Source organism: Macaca mulatta, chromosome 8 (assembly GCF_049350105.2).
Source record: "Macaca mulatta isolate MMU2019108-1 chromosome 8, T2T-MMU8v2.0, whole genome shotgun sequence".
In the NCBI taxonomy this organism is placed as follows: Eukaryota; Metazoa; Chordata; class Mammalia; order Primates; family Cercopithecidae; genus Macaca; species Macaca mulatta.
The window spans coordinates 76,501,423-76,527,773 of NC_133413.1; the positions used below are offsets into that span (position 1 = coordinate 76,501,423).

A 26,351-nucleotide genomic window follows, 5' to 3' on the forward strand; every position below is an offset into this window, starting at 1 on the left:
TTTTTAAAGGTTCTTTTAACAAATATCACCCAGTTCTTCTTATAGAAACAAATAATGAATGTTTGCTATTTCTATTCCAATGGACTGGGCTCCTATTCTAATTCTGGATTTATACCTCCCACTTACCAAGAACATCAGCCTCCACAACAGCACAGCAGAGGAGCTTTAGTTAGAGACAGATCTAAGTTTAAATCCTAGAAATACCACTTATAGCTGTGTTACTTTGGGTACCTTACTGTTCTAAACTTCAGTGTATTCTTAAATAAGACTTGCATATATTATACTTATATATTTAGAGATTAAGATAGTTCCAATATTACAAAGGGCAATTCAGAAAGGGTATAAAGATGAAGGTAGAATCTTGGAGGAGGTAGGTGGGAAGAATACAATTTGGGATTCATCCAGAGGAAAGTTATGGTAACATATGTTCTGACATGGTAAGCATGAGACTAAATGAGTAAGTTTTTCTTCATTCTTTTGTAAAGAACACTTACTATGTGATATACACTAGGGACAGAGCAGTCAATAGGATAAATAGGATTCCTGTCTGCTGACCATATATTCAATGGCGGTGAAGGTAGGGGGTGAAGTGGAAGTGAATGCCAGGCAGAGACATACAAATCAAATTAGTGAGGTGTGTCATAAATAAAGTGTAACAGGTAATGGGATAGATGGGGGATGGGAGCTATTTTGAAGGGGATGGCCAATGAAGGCTCCTCTGCAAAGACTGAGCTGATACTTGAATGACATGGAACTATGGGAAGAGCTTGAGTCTGAGAAAACAGCCAGGGCAAAGACAAAGACGAGAACAAAGCTGGCATGTTCACAAACAGCAGGGAGACCACTGTGAAAGAAGAGATTGAAGAGGTAGCAGGGACCAGATCATGTGGGGCCATATCATGAAAAGGAGTTGGAATTGTGTTTTACTGTGATGAGAACACGCTATGTTTTGAATAGACTGACACAATCTTACTGCATCTTAAAAATTACTTCAACCAAACAGTGGAGGCAGAATTCTAGTGACAGGAGGCTACTGCAGCCGGCTAACTACGCTTTGAACTAGGTAGGACTGATGGCACTGCAGTGGCAGAATAAAACAGAATTCCCATGGAGGCTGATTTCAACTCTATCTTTGAAACCAAACACAAAGATCTCACTTCGTAAAAACTTTCCAGGTTCTCCTACCTTCAGGTGCCATCACTTAACTTCATATACCATTCTAGTGAGAACATGTATCAAAATGTATTATAATTGTCTATTTACAAAGCTACTTTTTCTACTGGGTCAAATTCCAAGAATGAAGGCAGGAACAATGTCTTATTTATCTCTGTAATGCCTAGCAGAGTGCCTGGCATATAATAAGTGCTCAATAAATCTGACTGAAAAAATGAACAAATAAATTTGAAATAATCAAAACCATCTGTAATAGTTTCCTAGGGCTGTAACACAGTACCATAAATCAGGTGGTTTAAAACAACAGAAATATATCATCCCATAGTTCTGAAGGCTGAAGGTCCAAAATCAAGGAGTCAGCAGGACCATGCTCCCTTTGAAGGCTTTAGAGGAGAATCGTCCTTGCCCCTTTCTAGTTTCTGATGTCTCCCAGCAATCCTTGGTGTTCTCGGCTGGTGGCTGCATCACTCCAATCTCTGCCTCCATCTTCACATGATTTTCTTCCTTGAGTGTGTCTGAGTTTCTGGGACTCCAGAGATACCACTCATTGAATTCAGGGCCTGTCCTAATCCCATATATTCTCATCTTAACTACATTTGCAAAGACTCATACTCCAAATAAGGTCACATTCTGAGATTCCTGGTGAATAAGAATTGTTGATAAATACTATTCAACCCCACTACACCATTAAACACAATGCATTGCCTTATAAAGTGGTAATCTGCCCGTTCCAAAAGTGTTCCATAAGGATAAATAGTCAAAATCAGGAACATGCAACAGAAGAGATTTCTGTAATGACTTTGTGTGTCCTTTAACCTCTCTAGTTTCAGCTTACTGATCTGTATGTTATGGGAACTTTACAGTACTTTCTAATAGTAATAGTCTATGATCTTAAGTCATAATTTTTCTTGATAACATTATAGATTTTTCAAATATATTAGGCATATAGAGACCCTCAAATATTTTAGTTAATTTAAATGATAGCAGAAAGTTTACTTTCTTAGCTTTGAAGTAGGTAGAATGTTTTTTGTAAACTATCCACTGTAACACTTACTTTAATTTTCTTCATTTTTCATTAAGAATGCAGCGTATTCCTCCAAACATTATAACCCTATATAGTCATGTGCCAAATAACCACATTTTGTTCAATAATGGATAGCATGTATAACAGTGGACCCATAAATTTATAATACTGTATTTTTACTGTATCTTTTCCATGTTTAAATGCACAAATACTTACCATTGTGTTACAACTTCCTACATATCTAGTACAGTAACATGCGGTACAGGTTTGTAGCCTAGAAGCAATAGGCTATACCACACACCCTAGGTGTGTGGTAGGCTATGCTATCTAGATTTGTGTAAATATGATGTTCACACAACGATGAAATTGCCTAATGATGCATTTCTCAGTATGTATCCTCATCGTTAAGTGACACATGACTCTACTTTCATTTTAACAGACTATACCCTCTGAACACATTCTACATGCCAGGCACACAGGGATATGGCAGTGAAAACCCACTTCCAACTCACATACTTGTAACTTATTTAAACTATTAACTAACTAGACCTCAGTCTCTTCATAATTTAAAAATTCCACTTATATGATATTCTGACTAACAGACATGTTACTTTTTTAGTGGGAAGATTTCAAAAAATAGCTTTGTTGATTTCTGAAATGGGTATATTTTCATTGTTTAAAAAAAAATCACATAAGTATGAAAATGGTAAAAATTATCAGGAATCTCACTACCCAAAGATAGCCACCGTTAACATTATATTGAATAACCTTCCAGATTTGGATGTTTTCACACATTGATATATAATATCTTACATGATTTTATCCAAAAATACAGATGTAGAAAGCTGCATTAAATGGCATGTCTGTTAGATTGACAGGTATGCCATTTGGCAACTAGTTTTTTCCCCCAAAATTGTTATGCCTATGTTTCTATGACAAATATGGCTATTTGGCATTATTTTATTGGATACAGAGTTTTCTGTTGAATTAAAATACCCATAATTTATCCTATCCCCCCCCCAGAGAAGCACTGAAATGAATTAAAATATCTATCATTACCAATGTTGCAAATTGTTACCAAAAATCTGTATACATATATCTTAGCAAAGTTTTGCAATTGCCCCTTTGGACAAATTCCAGGTCTGCAGAAAGGGCAATATTCTAATTTAAAATTTTCATTTGCATAGCTAGACCTTCTGTCCTCTCAAAAGGTTGATTCCAATGATACTCTAACTCTACATATAAAATTACTCATTTTCTTATATCCTTCCCAACAGTGGATTTTGTCAGTCTTCACCAATATGAAGGTACTCTTCTGCCAAAACAAAACAAAAGCCAAACCATCTTTTACTTGCATTTCCTTTATTACTAGATAAGCTATACATGTTTTGCTACATTTATATTTCTTCTCGGAACTGCTTGAGTCTTTTGCTAATTCTCTACTGAGTAGTCTTATACTCTTGGGGATTTGATTGTATTATCTTTGTTAAAAGTAAAGAATCTTTTCATTTTACTTTTTAGAAAAACTTCATTGTTTTTCTTAAAATATATATTCACTATGAAGAATTCACACAAAAAGTAAAATTTTAAAAAATTTAAATTACTAAAAACTTCCACTACTCACCATTTCATACATAACACTGCTAGAGAGTGAGCTTGTTGTATGTTATGAATATTAACTTTTGTTCCCCAAGGTGAAAAAGGCTTCATTCATAAGTTAATTTTTAAAGGTGAGTGAGATACGTCTTTCTTTATAAAAGGTTAAGTTGCACATAAATCACATTTCAACAAATCAAATGCTATCTTCCCAAATGACCTATTATACTTTTGATAATGACTTTGCTTTACCTCTGATTATATGTTAATTAAAAGTAACTCAGATATTTTTAGAACTGAGTGTGTTTGTACTCTTAACTTTTTCACATGATTACTGTGCCACAAACTGTTTCAGTGTATTAAAGAAGATATGCCACCCAAATAACGTCCATTAAAGAAAGACGGCAACTAAAAGAACTCCTACAGCTCAATCCTTTTATAAGGAAGCAGGAAATATAGCGAGAAAAGTAACAGATTAAAAATTGGAAGAACTAAATTGAAAGCCCTAACTTCTCCACTCTCTTACTGTGTGATCTGGGGCAAATCACTTCATCTTCTGAGCCTCAGCTGCTAAATTTCGGAAATGTTGAGAATGGAATTATTTATAAAGTCCCTTTCAAGCACTGACATTCTGATTCCATAGAGTGCTGAAGTATGGAAACCCAGAACTAGTAGCAATCAAAAACCTAGAAAAACAATAACAGATGTATAAGGTATTATTTCTGAATAGCTATGGAGAGCAGTAAAATACAGCAACAAGGTAGTAACAAGTAACAAAGAGAATACAGTAAACCAGCAGTCTACAAATTGGGTCATGCATACCCCTGGAAGTATACGAGCATGGAGAGTTTCAAGAGAACTGATGATTATATTCTCAATTTCCATCTGTACAGTTTTCTAGAACCATTCTGCTGACAACAGCATGTCTGTTTTCCTTTACTTCCACTTCCTCTTTCCCTTTACCTCTTTCCCCTCTGCCACTTCATAAAAGAAAACTGTAACTCTCACACTTTCTGAAACTTGCTGTGGAGTACTGTCTTTGGGCTAAAAACATCCAGGTGGCCAAAAGGACATTTCAATATATTCATGTTGAGAAAGTTAATTACTCTAAAAACACTGATACCTTTCTTTTTCTTTTTTTAACGTTTATTTTAAGTTCAGGGCTCTTTTTCATATCAAGGTGTCACCACTTCCATGAAAATGAAAGGAGAATCAAACCCAGTTGCTACCTAAGTATTAAAAATAATTTGATTATGGATTATTTTGTTTTATGCATACAACCTAGAAGAATGGGTGATACTACTAATATAAAGCAATATAAAGCACTTTTTAATAACCATCTACTAAATTCATAAGTGAGGTTTCTCAATACTTTCAAATATTAAAGTAAAAAAGGAACAGAATCAAGCAGAACCCCATCTTTTCTAATAATATTTATAAATAGATAAAATAATTGAAATAAACCAGCCCCATCTATCCCACTGAAAGCGCATTTCTGACAAAATTTTACTTTAATACTTATTAAAATTTGTAATTAACATATGTTGTTTTGATTGTCTACTGGCTATGACTGAAGTGATAACTCAGTCCAAAATAAATTTGACACAGAGCATTATGGACATACACAATTTTCCTATTTTTGTATTATAACTGTCCATAGAACTCAAAACTGAGGGACCATTAAAATAAAGCACTTTTTATTCCCCTCTACTAAATTCATGAATGAATTTCCTTTTGTTGCAGAAAAATATCACATAACGGATAAAAATGCTTTCTAGCATAAAAGAATATATTAGGATAATATGTAAAGAAAGTAAAACAAAAATGAGAGAAAATATAACATGATTTTTGATAAAAATGCTTTCCAGCATAAAAGTATATATTACGATAATAGGTAGAGAAAGTAAAACAAAAATAGAGTTCAAAGAGAAAAAAAGACTATAAAAAATTCTGTTAAAATTAAGTCTGTTCATATATTTTTTAATGAATTGTTAAAAATCCCCTCATACACATTTAAAATTGTGATTTGAACACCATCACCAGAAATTACATCATTTACAGATATTAAAACTCAGATGAAAAACTCAAGATGTGGGAGAAGGTACATAGTTTTTTGTTTTTCCAGTTCTTTGAAGGGATATATGAGCAAAATGTTTGAAAATCCTTGTACTAAAGGTCAGAATATAACATTAGTGCTAATCTTCCTACTGGACATCTTCACCTGGATGTTCAGACACTTGAACTCTACATATTCAAAGTAAACTTACGAACTCCCCTCTACAAATACACACATTTGTTTTTGAAAGAAGAAAGAAAAACAAACCTGCCTCTTCTTCCTATTTGCAATTTTGTTACTAGCTTCATCATCTACCTGGTCTTTCCAAACTAAAAAAGTAGGAATACTTTTTACCTCCCAAAGCAAATCAGTTCCTAGGACCTAACTCCTAAGTGTCTCTCTCTTCCTTCCACCAGTGCCATTGTTAAAGATCTCTTCACCTACTGTCATCAAATAGCTCTTCTTCAAAACAGTAACTACATTTAATTTTACCTCCCAGGATCTCCCATGGAAAGTAAAACTACTTTACAATAATCAGAGCTATGCAAGTGTACCTGTCATGTCATGCATATATATGACTTACCAAAAAAAAACCAAAAAACAAAAAACACAGAATCATGAAGGTGGAAGAATCAGTCACTCCCTTCAGACTATCCTTATCTTAATATCTTTCAAGCTGCTGTCTCAACAGTCACTGGTTGAAAATGTATAATCTCATGAGCTGCCTACCCTGTATGAACAGCTTTGCCAAAGATCTGGGTCCAAATACAACTCACTTGACTTATTAGTCCTAAATTAATTTGGTTAAAGAAGAGATTTACGTTAACACAAGAATATCAATAAAATTACATACAATTATAAAGAAGTTAAAAATTACTTACAATTTCACCACCCAGAGATAGCTTCAATTAGCGTTCTGGGATACATCTAGCTTTTTAAAAATTTTTTGGCAAGCATGCATGGTATATAGATATATATGTATTTTGTGATTTATTTTTTTTAAACATAATTAAGATAATCTGTAGATACTCTGGGTTTTTTCCTCACTTAATTATGTTGCTAGCATTTCTTCCATGCGATTAAAGATTCTTCAAATTCTTCAAATCATTTTAGTGGGTACACAATATAGAAATAATACTAGAATCCATTGAGCCATTTGTAAACTACATTTTTATATATCATTTAAATTCTTTAAGGCATTTAAGTGCCGACATAATACAGAAATAATGAAAAATACTATACTACCTACTACTATAATCTATTTAATCATTTGTAAATTATGTTTCCAGTTTTTCACAGTGATAATGGGATGAATAAACTTGAAGATTAACCTTTATCTACATTTTTAATCATGTCCTCAGAATAGATTCCCAAAAGCAAATTATCAAGCAAAAATACTAATTTAAGTATTAATTTTTAAAATCTTACTAATATTGTGCATGTGTAACCTTCAAGCTATAAACTCACTTTAGCTGCAGTGTAGTGTAGCGTGATCACAACTCACTGCAGCCATGACCTCCTGGGCTCAAGAGATCCTCCCACCTCAGCCTCCAGCTTAGCTGGGACTACTAGCACTTGTCACCATGCCTGGCTAATTTTTTAATTTTTTTTTGTAGAGACAGGATCTCTCTGTGTTGCCTAGGCTGGTCTCAAACTCCTGAATTCAAGCAACCCTCCCACCTAAGCCTCACAAGTGTTGGGATTATAGGCATAAACCACCATGCCCAGCCAGTATCACATTTTTTAGTATGCATTTCTTTGATTATGATTTAGTATGGTTAAACACAAGATCTCCTTATTTCCCTACTGTTCCTAGCTACTGGTACTTATTTTACCCTCTGAAGTAACGTCCTTTTCCCATGTGGCAAAAGGAAGTAGAAGAGAGTACACAGGCTTTAGAATCAGCATGAACTAGAGTTTAACCCATTTCCACTACTTAATTGTGTTTCCTTGGACAAATGACAGCTTTAAACTTATACCTTCTCCAATTAGAGACCATTAACACAAAGTAGGAACAGTGCACAGCAATCAAGAACACACAACCAATCAAAATCTATAACATATTAACCCTCTTCTTCCTTTTATTCACATGGCAGTCCTTTAAACCCTGGAAGACAGCAATACTCTGTCACCTCTCACCAGCGCTCCATCTCCATCCATATCCCTGCTGGCTAAAATCTGAGACTTCTTTCCTCCAGAGAAATGGTTTCAAATCACCTTACCAACCTGCTCATTATCTTCAGAGATCAATTTAGCTGAGTTACAGCCTCCTAGAACATGGCATTTAGAACAAAATAATCCAGATATGATTTGAAAAGATCAGAATGAAAGTTATTTCTTCAAATAACTAGTCAAATTTGTTCTCCTTATCCACATCCATAAGACAACAAAATTTTTAATTTGTAGACTCAAAATTCTAACTGTAGTCCACTCATCTGCCCTGATTAGGCAGGCCAGATTAAAAGTGAAGGTCTTGGAGCACAACAGGCCCTTCTGGAAGTTCATATAATACCTTGAGCAACTTAATGTCTGGAAACTCAGTTTATTCTTTGGTAAAAATGGGAGTAACTCTACTTATCTCATAGAGTTTTTGTAAAGATCAAAAACACCAACTGGGCCAGGCACGGTGGCTCATGCTTGTAATCCCAGCACTTTGGGAGTCCAAGGTGGGCGGATCACTCGAGTCCTGGAGTTCCAGACCAGCCTGGGCAACATGGTAAAACCCCATCTCTACAAAAACTAGAAAAATTAGCCAGGCGTGGTGGGGCATGCCTGTAGTCCCAGTTACTCAGGAGGGTCATTTAAGGCAGGGATGCAGAGGTTGCAATGAGCCGAGATACTGCCATTGCACTCTAGCCTGGGAGACAGAACAAGACCCTGTCTCAAAACAAAAACAAAACAAAACAAAAAAATACTACACCAATTAAAAGTATCTGCCATATAGGAGTTACTCCAAAAACAGAAACAAGTACAGTTAACAATTCAACATGAGTTTGAACTGCGAAGGTCCACTTACAAGCGGATTTTTTTCAATAAATATACTAAGAAATTTTGTGAATATTTATGAAAATTTAAAAAAACTTGCAAAGCATCACCCCTGAGACAGACCAATCCCTCCTCTTCCTCCTCAGCCTACTCAACATGAAGATGATGAGGTTCATGAAGACCTTTACGATGATCCACCTCCAGTTAACGAATAGTAAACTCTTACTTCTGATATTCTTAATTATATTTTCTTTTCTCTAGCTTACTTTATTGTAAGACAGAATATAATACATATACAAAACTTGTGTTAATCATCTGTGTATGTTATCAGTAAGGCTTCTCACCAAGAGTAGGCTATTAGTAGTTAAGTTTTTAAGAAGTCAAAAGTTATATTTGGGCCGGGCACGGTGGCTCAAGCCTGTAATCCCAGCACTTTGGGAGGCCGAGACAGGAGGATCACGAGGTTAGGAGATCGAGACCATCCTGGCTAACACGGTGAAACCCCGTCTCCACTAAAAAATACAAAAAACTAGCCGGGCGAGGTGGCGGGCGCCGGTAGTCCCAGCTACTCGGGAGGCTGAAGCAGGAGAATGGCCTAAACCTGGGAGGCGGAGCTTGCAGTGAGCTGAGATCCGGCCACTGCACTCCAGCCTGGGCGACAGAGCGAGACTCCGTCTCAAAAAAAAAAAAAAAAAAAAAAATTAAAAGTTATATGTGAATTTTTGACTGCACAGGGAGTTGGATCCTGCATTGTTCAAGGGTCCGCTGTAATTATAATTGCTACTAAAGCAAAACTACTGCATCTTTATTAAGCACCATTTGCCAAGTACTTTATATGGTCCTGAACTACAGTTTGTTCTACTCAAAATTCCGAGAAGTAAAGCGGACTTTGCTTAAATTTAGTTATCTCAGTTAACAACTAATTTTCTCCCCCAAATTCTACCTTGACTTGCCTTGGTCTTTTCCATCTCCCTCTAGCCATCACTTTCTGAAAATGAACAGCCATCCCGACCAGCAGGTGGAGGCATGGAGCAGCAATCCAAAATTGCTACTCAAAGAAAATTATAAGCAGGAGATGCTTCTTATGTCAACCATACAATCAGTGGCACAGGTCCCTTATAAAAGGAACCTACCAGCAGCCAAAATAAAGCCCTGCAAGTTTAGAAGGCTCATCTACAAATCTAGTTTTTGTTCCTCTCCTCATATGCTGATCCTATGAACACTTACACCTGAATGCAAATATGCAAAAGTATCACTTATTTGTGAATAACCTTTTGAAAAGCATGTTTGGCAACAATATCAAAAAATCAACAAAGTCTATGTTACTTTTAGGCAAGAATAAGCCACTTAAATGTGGAAGAGAATAAAGTCTAAATTTTCTCTCAATTCAAATTAAACATAAAAGATAAGCAACTTCATAGCCAGAATCTAAAAGTTTTGAATTATTTTTAAATTAGAAGATTCAAAATGAATTGGAGCTTTTTGTAGTGAACACAGGGAATTTAAGAATGTCTAGATCTGAAAAGACTTTAGTCAAGAGACTTCTAACAAAATCAGAAATAGATTTAATATAAACACATAAACAAATGTGATCGATAAAATCAAACAAAGAAAATTAAATTCCTTAAGAGGGCCTGCATGCAGTAAGACTTCTTCATCATCTAAATTTACTAGGTCTTTAATCCAGTTAAATGACTGTTTACGATCTTAGACAAAAATGAGAAGGAAGCTAAGTTTTGTCCACTCCCCCTCTCTTCAGCTCTTCTCTTCCCAAACTTGCCCCTACATTCATCCTCAGAAAACAACGCAATTCTCTAAAACTGCTCTGGTCAATAGTGAAGGAAGAGGAGGGAAGAGAAGAAGAAAAGAGTTGAAAATTGCCTCAAAGAGAATGAATGGCAACCCTCCCTCTTCATAACTTCTGTGAAGGGCTTAATATTTTACCTCTTGCAGCCTTTTGTGTTTAAGAAGGAATTCCTGGGTAGACAGCATGTACAGCTGATGGAACTCTAGGCATAGCAACAAAGCAGTAAAATCTCAGCATATAAACAACATCTCCTAGACTGAATGTGTTCCTGACAACCTATAAACTAGAAATTTGAACACCCTGTTAGAACTATACTCCCACTCCAAATACACTATGGATTTACATTAATATTATATTTGAGCATGTATCTGAAATATAAACACATATTAGCTCAGAAGTGAAAGCTAAAGTATGGTAGTATTAAATTTAGTATGAAGAATTAACGTATGAAGCATTTCTGAAAACAGAAATGAAGCCAAGGTCCCAACAAAACAGGTGTTTTGAGAATATACAGGTAGGAAGGTCTCATAAGTATAACCACTTCCCTTGGGGTATCCCACTCACTGGCCACACTATTCACTGTATCAGCTTCTGTATCTAAGTTTGCAAAGAGGCAACTATTATGGTAACAGTAATTTGGAATAATGCACATTTATATATTGATGTTGGGTAGACAAGAGCCCTTATAAATGAGCACGGGACATGCAAATAAAATTTCACAAAAGAGCAAATACAAACAGCACAAGCAATACTTCAGAACGCACACTTGCTTACTGCAAAACTCAGTGTACCACAGTACATCTACTATAGTAGCAAAATGTTTATAAAATGTCTAATAATATATGATTGGAGATGAAACACATAGAATCACATATTTTGGTAATATCGAAGTATAGATCCTTTTGAGAATGTCAAAAGATGTTCTTACCTTTTGACCCACCCTAGTGATTTTAAAGATTTTATCAAGCATGCATGAAGGTGTTCATTAAACGAAGTTTTGCATACATCAACAAAAACCTAAAAACAAAAAATGTTCAACATTCAGAGAATGTGTTGCTTATAGATTAACACGACTTCACTCTAGTTTATTAAGTAAGACAATACCTCTGCTCTGCCAACTAAATAGCTGCTAGCCATATGTAGCTATTTAAATAAAACTGAAGTAAAAATTCATTTCGTCAGTCATACTAGCCACATTTCAAGTGCCCACTAGCCACATAAGGCTAGTGACTATCATTGGATAGTGCAAAAACATTTCCATCATCACAGAAAGTTCTACTGGACAGCTCTGATCATATCCACATGGGCCATCCTCCTTCCTCCTCCCGCTACGTTCACTCATTTGTCTAGAAACAACCGCTTAACCTTCAGTCCTCGGCCTAAGCAAGCCTCAATGATTACGTAAGGCTAACCCTGATTTAAACCAGAAATTTAGGCATACATTCCTTATCGTCTCATAACACTTTGATAACTCCAGTATAATAATTACCCCACCTATAATCATACCATTTTCTCTATCACAATTCTGTAAGTTTCCTGAAGGAGGAACCAACTTTTATCAAAGGGGCTTTGAACTATTCTGGCACTCACAGGACCTGGATAATTTGTCATATACTAAGAACACTGCTAAAGAGAGAATGGAAATAATGACTGTAGTTGAAAAATGGTTGTGTATAAGGAAGGGTATGCATACAAAGGAAAACTTGGTTAGGCTGGCAGTGTTACAAATGATTAAGACAACAACAACAAAAAACTACTACAAGCTCAGTATCACTATCCAAAATGCTTGGGACCAGGAGTGTTTTGGATTTCAGACTTTTTTGGATTTTGTAGTATTTGTGTATACATCATGAGGTATCTTGGAGATAGGACCCAAGTCTAAATACAAAGATCATTTAGATTTTATATACACCTTATACACATAGCCTGAAGGTAATTTTACACACTCTTTTATTTTGTGCATGAAACAAGGTTTGTGTACACTGACCCACCAGAAAGCAAAGGCGTCTCATCACCCATGTGGACGATCTCATCACCCATGTGGTCGATCCGTACTTGTTTGGCATCACCATCATTTCTGACTCTGAATTTATATGCTAGTGATAAGCAATCACTTCTCACACTTATTCACACAAAAGAACTTAACGGTAAACAATATGACATACCATTAATACAGTGAGAAAATACTGTGTTTAGGATAACCAGGCAGCACAGTAGCAGCCCCAGAATACCTGCATCAGCTGCTCAACAGCAAAAAATAACAGCAGAATCTCTGTCTCCGTGTCAGCACTCAGAAAGTTTCCATTTGAGGGCATTTTGGATTTTCAGACTAGGGATGCTCAGCCTGTAATTCCTTACATATTCTCAACACATAACACAAGGAGCCTCACTCACAAGAAGGTATTCTATGAGTACATATTTGTGAAGTATTTCTTTAAAAAAAAAAAAGACAAATGCTAACTTAGAAACAATATAAATTAATGATAGATTTCTAAAAATTAAAACTCAAATTTCTAACCCATATAAGATTTGCTTCCAGTGCACAGAAAATCTGACTGAATAATTCCAACTGCAGTGCTTTGGCATACTCATCAATATACTCACTCAACTTTCACATCTACCAAGAACCTACCTATGCAAAGTACCATAGATATGATGGTGAACAAGACACAATTTCTGCCTCCACAATATTTTTTTTCCAAATATGAATGTTATTCTTAAACATGAATCTTTAAACTCAGCTCTCAACAATAGATATCCAAAAACGACAAAGAACAAGCTTCACCTACTTTATCATTCACTAATTCAAAAAACTCATATTAACCATTTGAAATAGTATACGTCCTACTTTAAAACAAAAAATTAACGCCTCATTTACTTGGCACCCTTAGAAGATCTGGTGTTCCACATAAATGAATTTTTCAGGTAACTCAAGCTTGTCCATTTCAGCACCAATACTTAAACTCTTTGGCATGGAAATCTTTTAAAAAACAAAACAAAACAAAACAAAAAACAGTACAAATCTTTCAACTTTAAAAAACAGGCGCTATTAACATTATTCTGACTGAAACTTACTGTGTTGTACAACACTCAAGCCCCTGAACTAAATGTCCCAGGGTGCTTGTAAAAGTTGCTGGTTTCGAAGAGTTTTGCTTCGAAGAGTTTTTCTTCTGACCCCTGGCTTTTGGTGTGTCTGCTGTCAACCTTTGCTGCTGTCAGTGTGAACTGACTCTGGCAGCCTCCCACCCCACTTCAAATTTGCTGCTACTTGGAAAACAAGTTGTGTCAGAACTTTGCCTAAAACACACTGGCTTTGAGACGATCTCCAAATCAATGTTGGTCACTCAGTCTTTTCTGTGTATTACTTGAACTGTTATGGTCTGCAGTTACAAGTTCCAAACCAAGTTTTGGATAAAAGAATTTGTGCTGTACCTTCATGCTCCCATATTGTCTTCATATTTAAAACTGATGCTCAGAGATAATTTCATTACCTATTCATTCATTCAACAAATATTCATTAAGTACCTACTAGGAGCTGGGCTCCAATACTATGGTGACAATAAGGAAATGAAAAGGAAGGCTGCCAGTTTTAAGCATATTTTAAAGTACAAAAACTGTAATTATTTTACTTAAAGTCTTTTTTTTTTGGGAAAAAAAAAGGGGGGGGTGTTTTTTTTTCCCTAAGCCTCTTAAAAATTGCAAAACCTGTTAAACTTTTTATAACTTCTGTACATTCAGGTTTAAGAACTAAAAATTTAAGGGTAAAGAAAGCATTTGATTAAACCAAATGTTTATTTTACAAGCTCTGAGTAGGATTCCAAGATTTTCTGTCTCCTTTCTTTTTCCTATTACAAATTCCCATCTAGGCCTAAAGAAACCAATATCAACATATGCTTTATTATTAAATGATATGCAAAGTCTTGATAATGATAAGTATGTCCATCTCAGCATCCACTAAGTTTACATTTACCACAATGTTAATAGAAGAAAAAGTGTTAATTGAGGAAAATTTCTGTCCAAAGTTTAAGAAGTTCCTATATACTTCACTTTGGGGTTCAGAAATTTTTTAAAAAGTTGTAAGGGTTAGTAAAATATGGTGTAACTCCACAATATTTGCTTCATCTGCCACAATCATATTTTTAAAATTCCATTACCCATTTAAACCTAAGGCTAGAAAAATGAACCAAGAAGTGGAGCTTAAAATTGGTCTCTGTGGATTAATTAAGACATCAGGAAAAACCCCTGGCATCAGCTTCATTTTGATTCCTTGGAATCTTCCTTCTCATTCATTTTCTCCTCAGAGAGCACAAGAACTTTATTCACAATTTATAATTGTATAAATAATCAGTGATTGCCTTTATTATTCAGATATAACTGGAAATGAGTTGCTAGTCATGTGCCTGCTGATCTGAGGAAGTAAAATAATATTTAGAAGTGAAAAACATTACTTTCATTAAAAATCTTTAACTACTACTATTAAAAACCTTCTTCAGCAGTGCATTAATATTTCCTCAACATTAATTCTGGAATCTGAACATGCTTTAAGTGGTACTAAAAAGGCAGATCACAGGTCTAACCTTCAAAATAACCATGTAATATTATTCTAAATGACACATTATAGTAATTTTCACAAGTCTGCTCTGACTTCATTAGCATACTACCTTGTGCTGTGAAATAAGTTTTAGTTTAGATAAAAAGGATTCACAGAGAAACCGAAATATAGGCTCTTGCTCCTTCTACAACCACTTCAGGCAAAGAAGTAAATGACAAATATTTACTAGACACTTATTACACTACCAGGTGCTGTCCACACTACCTGCAAACACACACACACACACACACACCCCTTGCTCAAGATACAATACAACTGGAGAGAGAACATACACTCCCATAAAAGATAATATTAACCAATAGGAAAAATTTGATTTTAAAAGTGATCATTAGCCATAACTTCTGGCAGCAGAAAGTGAAGGCATTCAGTTCAGATGTAAACAAAATTTTTTTTACCCCTCTGTTTTAAGTCTGGCAATCAAAATTAGCCAAACCTAAGGAAGTGGACCAACGGCATCACCACAGGAAAAAAATAGAAATGTTCAGGAGCAACTGGTATTGGACCACTCAAAGTCTTCCCATCAGTGCACATCAGTAGTTTCTCTCCTAAAATCTCCTTATCAAATTAAAAACAAAACTGATTCCTGGCTATGAACTTTGCAGACTTCTTCCTCTGATACCCAGTACAGCCCAACCACAGAAACGAAGGAGTCAGGGAGACGACAGCAACGGGGCATCTAGGCCTATTGTTCAGAGAGAACCGCAGGACCAGGCGAGCACCGCGGGGTGCGCGGGAGCTGGGGGAGGAGAGGCGCGAACCCCGTACAGGTGTGTGTATGGGAGGGGGGACAGGTATGTTGCAAGGCGGGGGAGCACAGGTGTACTCAAGGGCCACAACTAAGAAATAAAGACTCAACTTCCAGACCGAAAAAGAGGAGGGCGGTCATTCCTGAGGCTTAAACTGCTGGGCAGGGAGGGTGACAGGCCTGGGGAGGGTGTGATGAGAGGATCCCGGAGCCCACTAGTGTGGGGTTTTGGGGAGGCGGAGAACTGAGGGGGGACAGCCAGGAGGATTCAAAGAAAAGGCTCCCCAATCGAAAGGCCAGCCTAGAAATCCCCAGACAATGGACAATGCGCGGGCTGGGGGATGTCGCGGAGGTGAAGCTGGGTGGGCAGAGGGAAACAAAAGAGAGAAGCCCCCAAGTGTGGGCCCGGCGGCGGCGATTACCTGAGAGAGCTGCCGGGGATTGGGGCAGCCGAAGAGCGCGGAGCTGGAGCTGAAGCTGATGGCTCCTCGGCGGCTGAGGACGTGCTGGGGGACCGGCCTGTCCAGGGGCAGTACCGGCAGCTGGTAACATACTTCCATTGAATACACCCGCCCTGCCTCCGCGCGGCGCCCGCCCTGCCGCGGCCGCCGGCCCCTGCACTGGGAGGGGGCCGCGGCTCGGGGGCTCCGGGCCGAGACGGGGGCAGGGCGGGCGGGGGCCGACCCTGGGCCGGGAAGCCGAGCTCACGCCTCCCCAACCCCAGCCCTCCGCTCGGGCCGCCGGCGGGAAGGTTCTGCGGCGGCCGCGGCGCCAATTACCAGGACCGGCGCGCGCCTAGCTCCAGGCGAGGGGCGACGGGGTGCAAGCGGGGCCAGCACTAGCAAAGTCGGAGAGGGAACCCCGCCGCCTTGGGGCTCCTTGGCCGAGAGGAGCAGGTACCCGGACTGCAGAGTTCGAGTGGAGCACGGCCGGAGCAAAGCGGTGCAAGAAAAGACGGCTGGAGCCAGCGACCAGACCCAGGGGGCGGGGGCACTCAGTAGCAGCGACCAGCTCGGGCCGCTGCCGCCGCCGCCGCCGCCGCTGGAGTCCTGCCCCTCCCCTCCCCTGGAGCCTGACTTCACTCCGCCGCCGGCGCGAGCCCGGCGTAATTCACACTTTCCAGCCGCGGACCCTGCGCCAACCACGGCTGCCGCCACCGTGACGTCACGACGCCGCGCCGCCGGCCCAGCGCCCCGCGCCGCCGCAGCGCCCAGGGAGACTGGTCAGCGACCGAGAGCGACAGTAGCCTTCCTTGTGTTCCGCACCCTAGAGCTCTGTCGGAGTCCCCTCCCGACAAACGTTTTCTCCCATCTATCTCATCCGCAGTTCTCTTCACGCCCTGCCATAACTCCCTCCCCTAGCTCCTCGCAAGCCAAGGCGCGTGCGCACGAGGCCCCAAGGTTTCGGGGCATCCCCCTGAGCGCTAAACTCGTGCGTTCCAGCGCCCCGAGGGTATGGGGTGGGTTCATCCCGCGCTAGAGACGCTGTTCCGGCTTGCCGACCCTAGAAACCCAAAGCACGCGGCGCAGTAGCCCTCCTCAGCCCTGACCGCGGGGTCACTTCTGGCTTTTCCCTCCTTGTTCCCATTCATGGGCTTCGCTAGAGACCGCTGCGGCAGTGACGTCAGCGGGCCGCGCAGGCATCGTCCTCCCCGCTACGTCACTGCCAGTCCCTTGGTGGGGCCAGGCTCGAGCGCTCCCCTGGCAGGTGCGGCCCCTGGGCCATCCCGAGCCCGAGGGGCGGAGAGGGGAGCCGAGAATTTGGAAGTGAGAAGGGGGCCTGGAGACAACGGGAAAAAACCAAGACTGAGAAAGAATTATGGGTGAAAAGAATGAGAAAGAATGATACTGAGAAGACAAAGGAAAAAAGTAGACTTCATGGCCCTCTACCGAAAGCGTTGTTTGTTGGCTTTCGATTTTTTGAAAGCTAGAAAAGATAAAGAGCTCTTGACCTGATTTGTCGGCTAGATGTATAATTTAAGTGTTCATTTTGTCACATTTCTCACTAAACTGTCCAAGCTTTCAGCATCAACTGATTGTTTCTAACGCATTCCGGCCTTTGGGATTTCAGCCTGAACAACCTCTGCTCTGCTGGCAGAATGTTGCTTTGGTTCAGTTCTTAGGGCACCCACCCTTCTACTGATTTGAGATGACTAGCCACTGACAAGGTGGGAGGCCTTTGAAAGCACTGCATAGCTTCCACTGATGATGAGATCATGTACCAAATGCACATAATCTGGTAAATGAGCAAAAGTAGACCTTTTATCATCTTTGCATGGCATCTGTTTCTTTTCTCTTGCTAAAACTTTATACCTCCTACGTGGATATTTTTCTACCTGTCTGCTTTCTACTATTAAAAGAACTATAACCCCCAACATGGTCTTGTGGAGTTTGTCTTCATTAGATGATGTAAGCTCCCCTTTAGTACAACTGATCCAACTCATCTTTGAAATCTGAATTACTCCCACAACTTCTAGAAAGATGTATTGAGCGTCTACTATATGCTTGGGATTATACTGAGCACATTTTCCTACGTTATCACATTTACTTCTCACAAAAGCCTCGTGAGGTAATTAGTCCCTGAATTGAGAATAGGCTCATGGAAACAAAGTTGCCCTAGACCTTAGACAGATAAGTGGGAAGAACTAACCTCAAATAATGTTTGAATTCTGTGTAAATCTAAACATCCAGGAGGTGATATTGGTGTGATGTTACTGTGTGCCACATAAAATAACTATATTACATTTAATAACATCTAAGAGACCCAGGTTAATTAAATCATTTAAGGACAGAGCGCTAAGTAGATAACTAAAAAATGCATCCCCTTTCAACATATTTACTGTTGTGCACCTGTGAACCAAGAACCGTGACGGGCATTCTACATACAATGTTTAACTTTACCCAACACGATAGCCACGTAAGTCAGGTAATTTTATCCTGATTCTACAGATGAAGAATCAGATTACAAGACTGTAAGTCATTTGCCTCAGTGAACTCTGGTTTATGATTTCAGAGCCATGCATTTTCCACCATACCACACAGTATCTTCTCCAGAGTTTTTCAGTTGTTTACAGTGTTCTTTACTGTGTTGAGGAGCCTATTAATCAGGTTCTTCAGAGAAACACAACCCATAGGATGTACATATAGAGAGAGGGAAAGAGAGTTATTTTAAGGAATTGGCTTACGTTTTTGTGAAGGCTGGCAAATCTGAAATCTGTAGGGCAGGGCAGCAGGCTGGAAATTCAAGTAAGAGTTGAAATTGCAGTTTTGAGTCTGAAATCTGCACAGCAGAACCACAGGCTGAAAATTCACACAGGGTTTCTACACTGGAGTCTTGATGCAGACCTGAGTCATCCTCAGGAAACCTAAGTCTTTGTTCTTAATGCTTTCAACTCTTTGGATGAGGTCCACCCACTCTATGGAGAGTAATCTGCTGAAAACCAATTAATTATAAATGGTAGTCACATCGACAAGTATCTTTATAGCAACATCTAGACTAGTATTTGACCAAATGACTGGACATCATAGTTTAGCCAAGTTGATACATAAAATTAACTATCACAGGGAGCAAAGGTTAAACTTAAATAAAGAAATGCTATTACTTTCTGCAATAAAAAGAAAAGTACCTGAGAAAAAAGTAACAAAAACTGCAAAATTCTTATGAAGGAGGCTTTTACATGGTTGAAACATAAAAGCTGACTTGAATATTTAGGAAGTATTCACATGAGACACAAATATCTTCACATTATGTGTCCATTTAATGTTTCCAACATGTTTTCCTTCCCCAAACCTCCTTGTCACCAGTTTTCTAATCATATTCCTTCCAAGGTCCAAACCATCTATCCAAGCAGTCAGATACTGCTCATGAATCAGTATAGACCTCTACATATAGCTATTCCCCTTTCCGGACAAAATGAACAATCAGGTACACTGCTCCAAGTTCTGCTGACTGGGAGTATTTCTCTTCACTGCCTCTAGAATCACCACAGAGAGGGGCCATCGTGTTGTAGCTGTCCACTGTCCGCACCATAAAATTCAGAACTATCTGTAAATCAGTCGCAAATATTTTTCTTAACAGGTTGTAGGGGACCAGATGCCTTAGATGCCTTCTGGCTCCAAGGTTTCTGCTGAGAAATTGAATAATAATCTCAATGAGGTTCCCACGAATATAAAGAATTGCTTTTCTCTTATTGCTCTCAAAATTCTATCTTTGTCTTTTTTTTTCAAGAGAGTGATAATGTCTTGGTCTGGGTCTTTTTGGGTTTGTCATACTTGAATCTGGCTGATCTTAGATGTCTAAACATGATTTCTATAAATTTGGGGAGTGTTCTGCCATTATTTCTTCTAATAATCTCTCTGCTTCTTTCCCTTTTCTTTCTGAAAATCCCATAATGCATGTATTAGTCTGCTTGATGGTATCACATATGTTCCTTAAACTCTGTTCACTTTTCTTTATTCCTTTTTATTTCTGTTTCTCAGAATTTATAATTTCACATGTACTATAGTCAAGTTCACTGATTCTTTCTTCTGCCTATTCAAGTCTGCCGCAGAACCCCTCTAAGAGATTTTTCAACTTGGTTATTGTGTTTTTCAGCTTCAGAATTTGAATCCATTTTATAATTTCTATCTCTTTGCCAATGATTAATTTTGTTTACATATTGTTTTCCTGATTCCACTTAGTTCCCTGTCCATATTTTCCCTTAGCTCTTTTAGCATATGAAGGACAGTTATTTTAAAGCATTTGTTAGTTAGTCTAATGTCTGTGTTTTTTCAGGGAAGTTAACTGCTACTTTATTTTCTTTTTGAAAGGGACATATTTTTCTGGGTTTTTGAAATATGTCTTGTGGGGGTTTTGTTGTTGTTGCTGAAAATTGGGCAGTTGAGAAAACAGACACCTCTTCCAGTCTTTGCAGACTGACCCTGTGCCAGGGAAGTTTTTCACTAATTAGGTGGTCCACAGTTCTAAGCCTTAGGATCAGCTTAAGGAGAAAGCTTAAGAACTTACAAGTTCTTTTATGAGCATGCATCTTGCTCAGGCCATTGTGTGGCTTTTTAAATTTCTCTGTGTACACAGCTGCTTTTTAATGTCTTATTTTCCAAATGAGTCTCTCCTTGAGGCCTTTCGTGGTCTCCACCCATAATGTCTCACCCAGGTGTCTATGAGCCAGTCTCCCTGCAACTTTCCCAAGCAGGAGCCACTGCTTCTTCCTGTGAGATCTGAGTTAGGCAAAGCAGAGACCAGTCCTTCAGGCATTCCCTGGTAGGTTAGAGCATTACAAATAAAAGTCTGCTCTGTTCCTACTGCTTTATGGTTTTGTTTTGTACTGTTTTTATCTGGCTTTGGTGTCGGGGCAATATTTGCCTCATAAAATGAGCTGGAAAGGTTTCATTACAGTTCCATTTTCTGAAAGTGTTGGTGTACAAAAGTGGGATTACTTCTTCCGCAGATGTCTGATAGGGTTCACTAGTAAAACTCTCTGGACCTGCACTTTTTATTGTGGGAAGATTTTAAATGACTAATTCAATTTATATACCTGATGAATCTTATAAACTAAGCTCTATGTAACCCCAAAAGTAGTCTCCGAGGTTGCAGGCCAAAATGTTAGAAGTGGTGGGATTGTGGTTTTTCCTTTTCTTTTAAAATGTCATCCTAATCAATTTTATTTGCCAAATTTTCTAAGATAAACCTATATTATTTTATAACAAAACTTATTCATAACCTGGGCAACATGGTGAAACCCCGTCTCTACAAAGAAAATGCAATGATTAGCCAGGTGTACGGGCATGTGCCTGGAGTTCCAGCTACTCGGGAGGCTGAGGTGGGAGCATCACTTGAGTCCCGAAAGTTGAGGTTGCAGCGAGCTGTGATTGTGCCACTGCACTCCAGCTTGGGGCAAGCCCCTGTCTCAAAAAAAAAAAAAAAAAAAAAAAAAAAAAAAAAAAAACCAGTTATTTATTAAATATATAAACTGTGAGTAAAAATAAAATGTCTATAATGTGATGATAAACACACAATAAAATAAAAGGGTAATTGAAGAAAAAATTTCACTTGAGGGTTAGTTCCCTAGACTATTTAGTAGTCCAACACTAATCAACAAGCACTTCTATAGTAGTACACTAATGAATTACCAGTCGGAAGATTTCTAGCTAAACACAGCAGATTGTATACATGTATTGGTCTGTTCCCTCTTCAAACTCTCCTAAATGACACTGAAAGAGAAACTAAAGCATTAGTTCAGGACAAAAAGAAGGAGAAATGAAAACTGATGAGAAGTTCATGTTTTGGAAACTGAAGGTGATGAGTAAGTTATACATGTCTAAGCAAAACAGAAAGCTAAACCCTGAGCTCACAAGTGGAGAGGGCTACATCCAGCTGATATCTGCTGCGGAGACCCAGGACAGTCTCAGAAATTAGAGACCCCACCCATCTTGCAAGGCAGGGATCCACATGGGCTGAAAAAGAAAAGATCAATTGAAGTTCTTTATAACAAGTGATCAGAACCTCAGATCTCCTCCCCAAGGCTGTGCAGACAGGTAACTTGCTCTTCTTCACCTCGGCAGAAAATTGGATGGACTGACCCAAACAGGCTCTGGACTTGGATTCACCAGGCAGAACTGACGGTGAGGTGAGAGTACCATATGCAAACAGGTGGCATAAGTGAGAGTCTGCATACTTAGTGACAGCCAAGTTTATTTCCTCCAGGCAAGAGCCTGGAAGATTCCTCTTTCAAAAAAAATGAAAGTTTTGTTGGTGGTGTCAGTTGGAAGTCTTCCGACCAAGTAAATGGGTCCACACATAATTCTAAAGTAAACCCCACCCATGTGCAGAGAGCTTTTAAACAGCACCTCATTCTTAAACATGAAAGAACAATCAAGCATTATCAGAATTTTGAAAAATCCTATAGCATGAGAGATGATAGAAATGAACAGCAAAAAGAAACAAGGGGAAACAGAAACAACACAGAGAAATCCCTTCCAAAAAACCAATAATATTCTTAGAGAGATAAGAAGTTATAAGGTATAAGGGCAGAATGATATGAAACAAAATAGTTCTTTTAAATTAAAACTATAATAGCAAAAAATTAAATATTTAACGAATGGGTTAGATGATAAAGCTAAATATATCTTCCCAAAAGTAAAACAAAAAATTAAAGATACAGATAATGTGAGAAAATATATTAAAATTAAAGTCCTAGTCCAGGGGGTTAAATGTCCAAATAATAATGATTTCAGAAAGAGAGAATTGAGAAAATCATGGAGAGGAAATAATTTAAGAACATTTAGCAGAACCGGAAGGCACATTTCCAGATGGAGATTGCCAAGTCTGTGCTTAGAATAATGGACGGAGAAAACATAGACACCAAGGGATAGTGTTGTGAATTTTTAGAATACTGGGGACAAAATTAAGAACTTAAACATCTTCCAGGGAATATACGTAAAAACAGGCCACATACAAAGGACCATGAATCAGCAGAGCAAAGGCCCTCTCAATAGCAAATTTGGAGGTAAAAGGTAAAGAAAGCCTTCAAAATTCTGAAGAAACATGATTTTCCATCTAGGAATCTGTATACCTGCCCATACTACCAATTTAGTGTGAAAGCAGAACAAAGATAATTTTCAGACATTGAAGAGCTCCAGTATGTAGCTCCCACTGCACCTTTTTTCAGGAAGCTATTAGGTAATGTGCTCTAGAAAGAGGAAGAAGGATACCATGCAAGGGAAATACGACAATGGAGCAAACATGGGCATCAACACAGGGGAGAGGGGAAGGAAGTCCCAAGTGATAGTCCCTGAGTCACAGCACCAGAGAGGACTGAGACAGCAACAAGGCCACATGTGAGCAGGAGGATGGAAGCTCTGGGAAGAAAATGGAACCAATAAGTCACCTGTAGTAGCTAAACACAGTGAGAGAAACTCTGGCAGAGAGTTTGGGGATACATTTATTATGACGACATAGAAAATTAAGCCAATAAATTTCAATTAATAACACTGAGAAAAACAAGTTGTAAAAGAAATTTAATCATCATACATTATACAACTGGTTTATAAACTATTCATTACATATTCACAACAATATAATCACTGAATATTGATTTAACAAAAATACGGTGTTACAGCTAAATATATTGAGAGGTGGAAGGGGATGAAAAGTGTGTGTCTCCTTGGGTGATATTAGAGAGCCAAATTTTCATCTTACACAGTAGAATATTAATAGATAATATAAAAAATTGAGATGTGATATATATATGCATTTTTTTCTTTTTCTTCTTCTTCTTTTTTTTTTTTCTGAGATGGAGTTTCGCTCTTGTTGCCCAGGCTTCAGTGCAACAGCATGGTCTCAGCTCACTACAACCTCCACCTCCCGGGTTCAAGCAATTCTCCTGCCTCAGCCTCCCAATTAGCTGGGACTACAGGTGCCTGCCACCATGCCCTGCTAATGTTTTCTATTTTTAGTAGAGACAGGGTTTCACCATGTTGGCCAGGCTGGTCTTGAACTCCTGACCTCAGGTAATCCAGCCACCTCAGCCTCCCAAAGTGCCAGGATTACAGGCATGAGCCACTGCGCCTGGCTGACATGTGATTTAATAATATGAAACTAAATCCTTGTAAGAAACAACTAAAAGCAGTATATATTCTTGCCATAGCAGAGCAAAAATTGATAGTGCATAGGGATGGGACAAGATGCTGCTAGGTTTATTATGACATCATCAACTGTTGAACTCTAAAAGCTATGTACATGCATTATGCTTTTCATTCAAAAAATAAAAATAATCATATTATGTTGAGTTGTGTCCCGCAAAAGACATGAAGGAGTCCTAACTCCTGGTATGTGTCACCTTATTTGGAAATAGGGTCTTTGCAGATGCAACCACGTTAAGATAAGGTCATGCAGGATAAGGGTGGACCCTATATCCAATGATGGTGCCCTTATAAAAGGAGGGAGATTTGGAGGCACTCATACATGCAGTGAAGAAAGTCATATGAAAACAGAGATGGAAACTCAAGTGGTAACTATACAAGCCATGGAACACCAAGGACTGCCGGCAACCACCAGAAGCTAGGAAAGAGGCGTGATCAGATTCTCTTCTAGAGCATTCAGAGGGAACCTGGCCCTGCCAACACCTCCATCTTAAACTTCTGATCTCCAGAACTGTGAGAGAATACATTTCTGTTGTTGTAATCTATCCAGTTGATGGTCATTTGTTACAGCAGCTTTAGGACACTAATATAACCATGTTAATTCTGGGAGTCTGAATTGGAGCAGGAAATGTTTCACAAAGCGTCAGTTCCTCTAAATTCATTTCTACACTTGAGGTTAAATAACACAATAACAACAACAACAACAACTAATCAATTTAGTTTTTTGTTTTTTTTTTTAAGGCACAGTAGAAAATCCATCTGTTTAATTAAGGGATGTGGGAGGACTAGAGATATGGAATAACAAATTTTAGTTGCTAGTTATAAACATTGAAGTGAATGCCTGTCTGAAGTTGACTTTGTTTTTAAAAACACCTCTCAGTTTCCCTGCTATCTCTGAAGAAGAATGTAAAGAACAAAGGGCCCTTTCCCTCACACATCATGCAATAACAATGTAAAATATTGAACAGAATAAATCTTACTCAAAACAGCAAAATCTTTTACAGTGAAGCTGAAAATCAATTACTAAACAATTTTTGCACTAACAAATATCTCTGAACTTAATTGCAATTTTTATATAAAATAGTGACAGATTTAAAGAAAGCACCTGTATTATTTACATTTTCTACACTCTTAATTGCAGTGCCCTCTCTGCTTAAAATTAGTTTAAATAGGGCCAGGCATGGTGGCTCATGCCTGTAATCCCAGCACTTTGGGAGGCCAAGGTGGGCAGACCTCAAGGTCAGGAGATCGAGACCAGCACAGCTAATATCGTAAAACCTCATCTCAACTAAAAAAAAAAATTAGCGCCGGGCGGAGCAAGATGGCTGAATGGGAACAGCTCCAGTCTCCAGCTCCCAGCACGAGCGACACAGAAGACAGGTGATTTCTGCATTATCAACTGAGGTACTGGGTTCATCTCACTGGGGAGTGTTGGACAATCAGTGCTGGTCAGCTGTTGCAGCCCGACCAGCGAGAGCTGAAGCAGGGCGAGGCATTGCCTCACCTGGGAAGCGCAAGGGGGAAGGGAATCCCTTTTCCTAGCCAGGGGAACTGAGACACACAACACCTGGAAAATCGGGTAACTCCCACCCCAATACTGCGCTTTAAGCAAACAGGCACACCAGGAGATTATATCCCACACCTGGCCGGGAGGGTCCGACATCCACGGAGCCTTCCTCATTGCTAGCACAGCAGTCTGTGATCTAACCACAAG

At 38.8% G+C, this 26,351-nt stretch overlaps 1 protein-coding gene across 3 annotated transcripts in view; it reads right to left on the reverse strand.

Annotated features, from left to right (window-relative positions):
- PDE7A (phosphodiesterase 7A) overlaps positions 1–16,648 on the reverse strand; it is a 124,864-nt gene extending 108,216 nt beyond the window's left edge. Inside the window, exon 1 of one of the 3 annotated variants that reach the window (NM_001266863.1) lies at positions 16,421–16,572. In NM_001266863.1, coding sequence (NP_001253792.1) covers positions 16,421–16,558 — 138 coding nt within the window. In that variant the 5' untranslated portion in view covers positions 16,559–16,572. Of the gene's footprint in view, positions 1–13,716; positions 13,740–16,420 lie in introns of those variants that run through there. The other 2 variants (XM_077942422.1, XM_077942423.1) reach the window with 2 other exon arrangements.
- Positions 16,649–26,351: the final 9,703 nt, after the last annotated feature.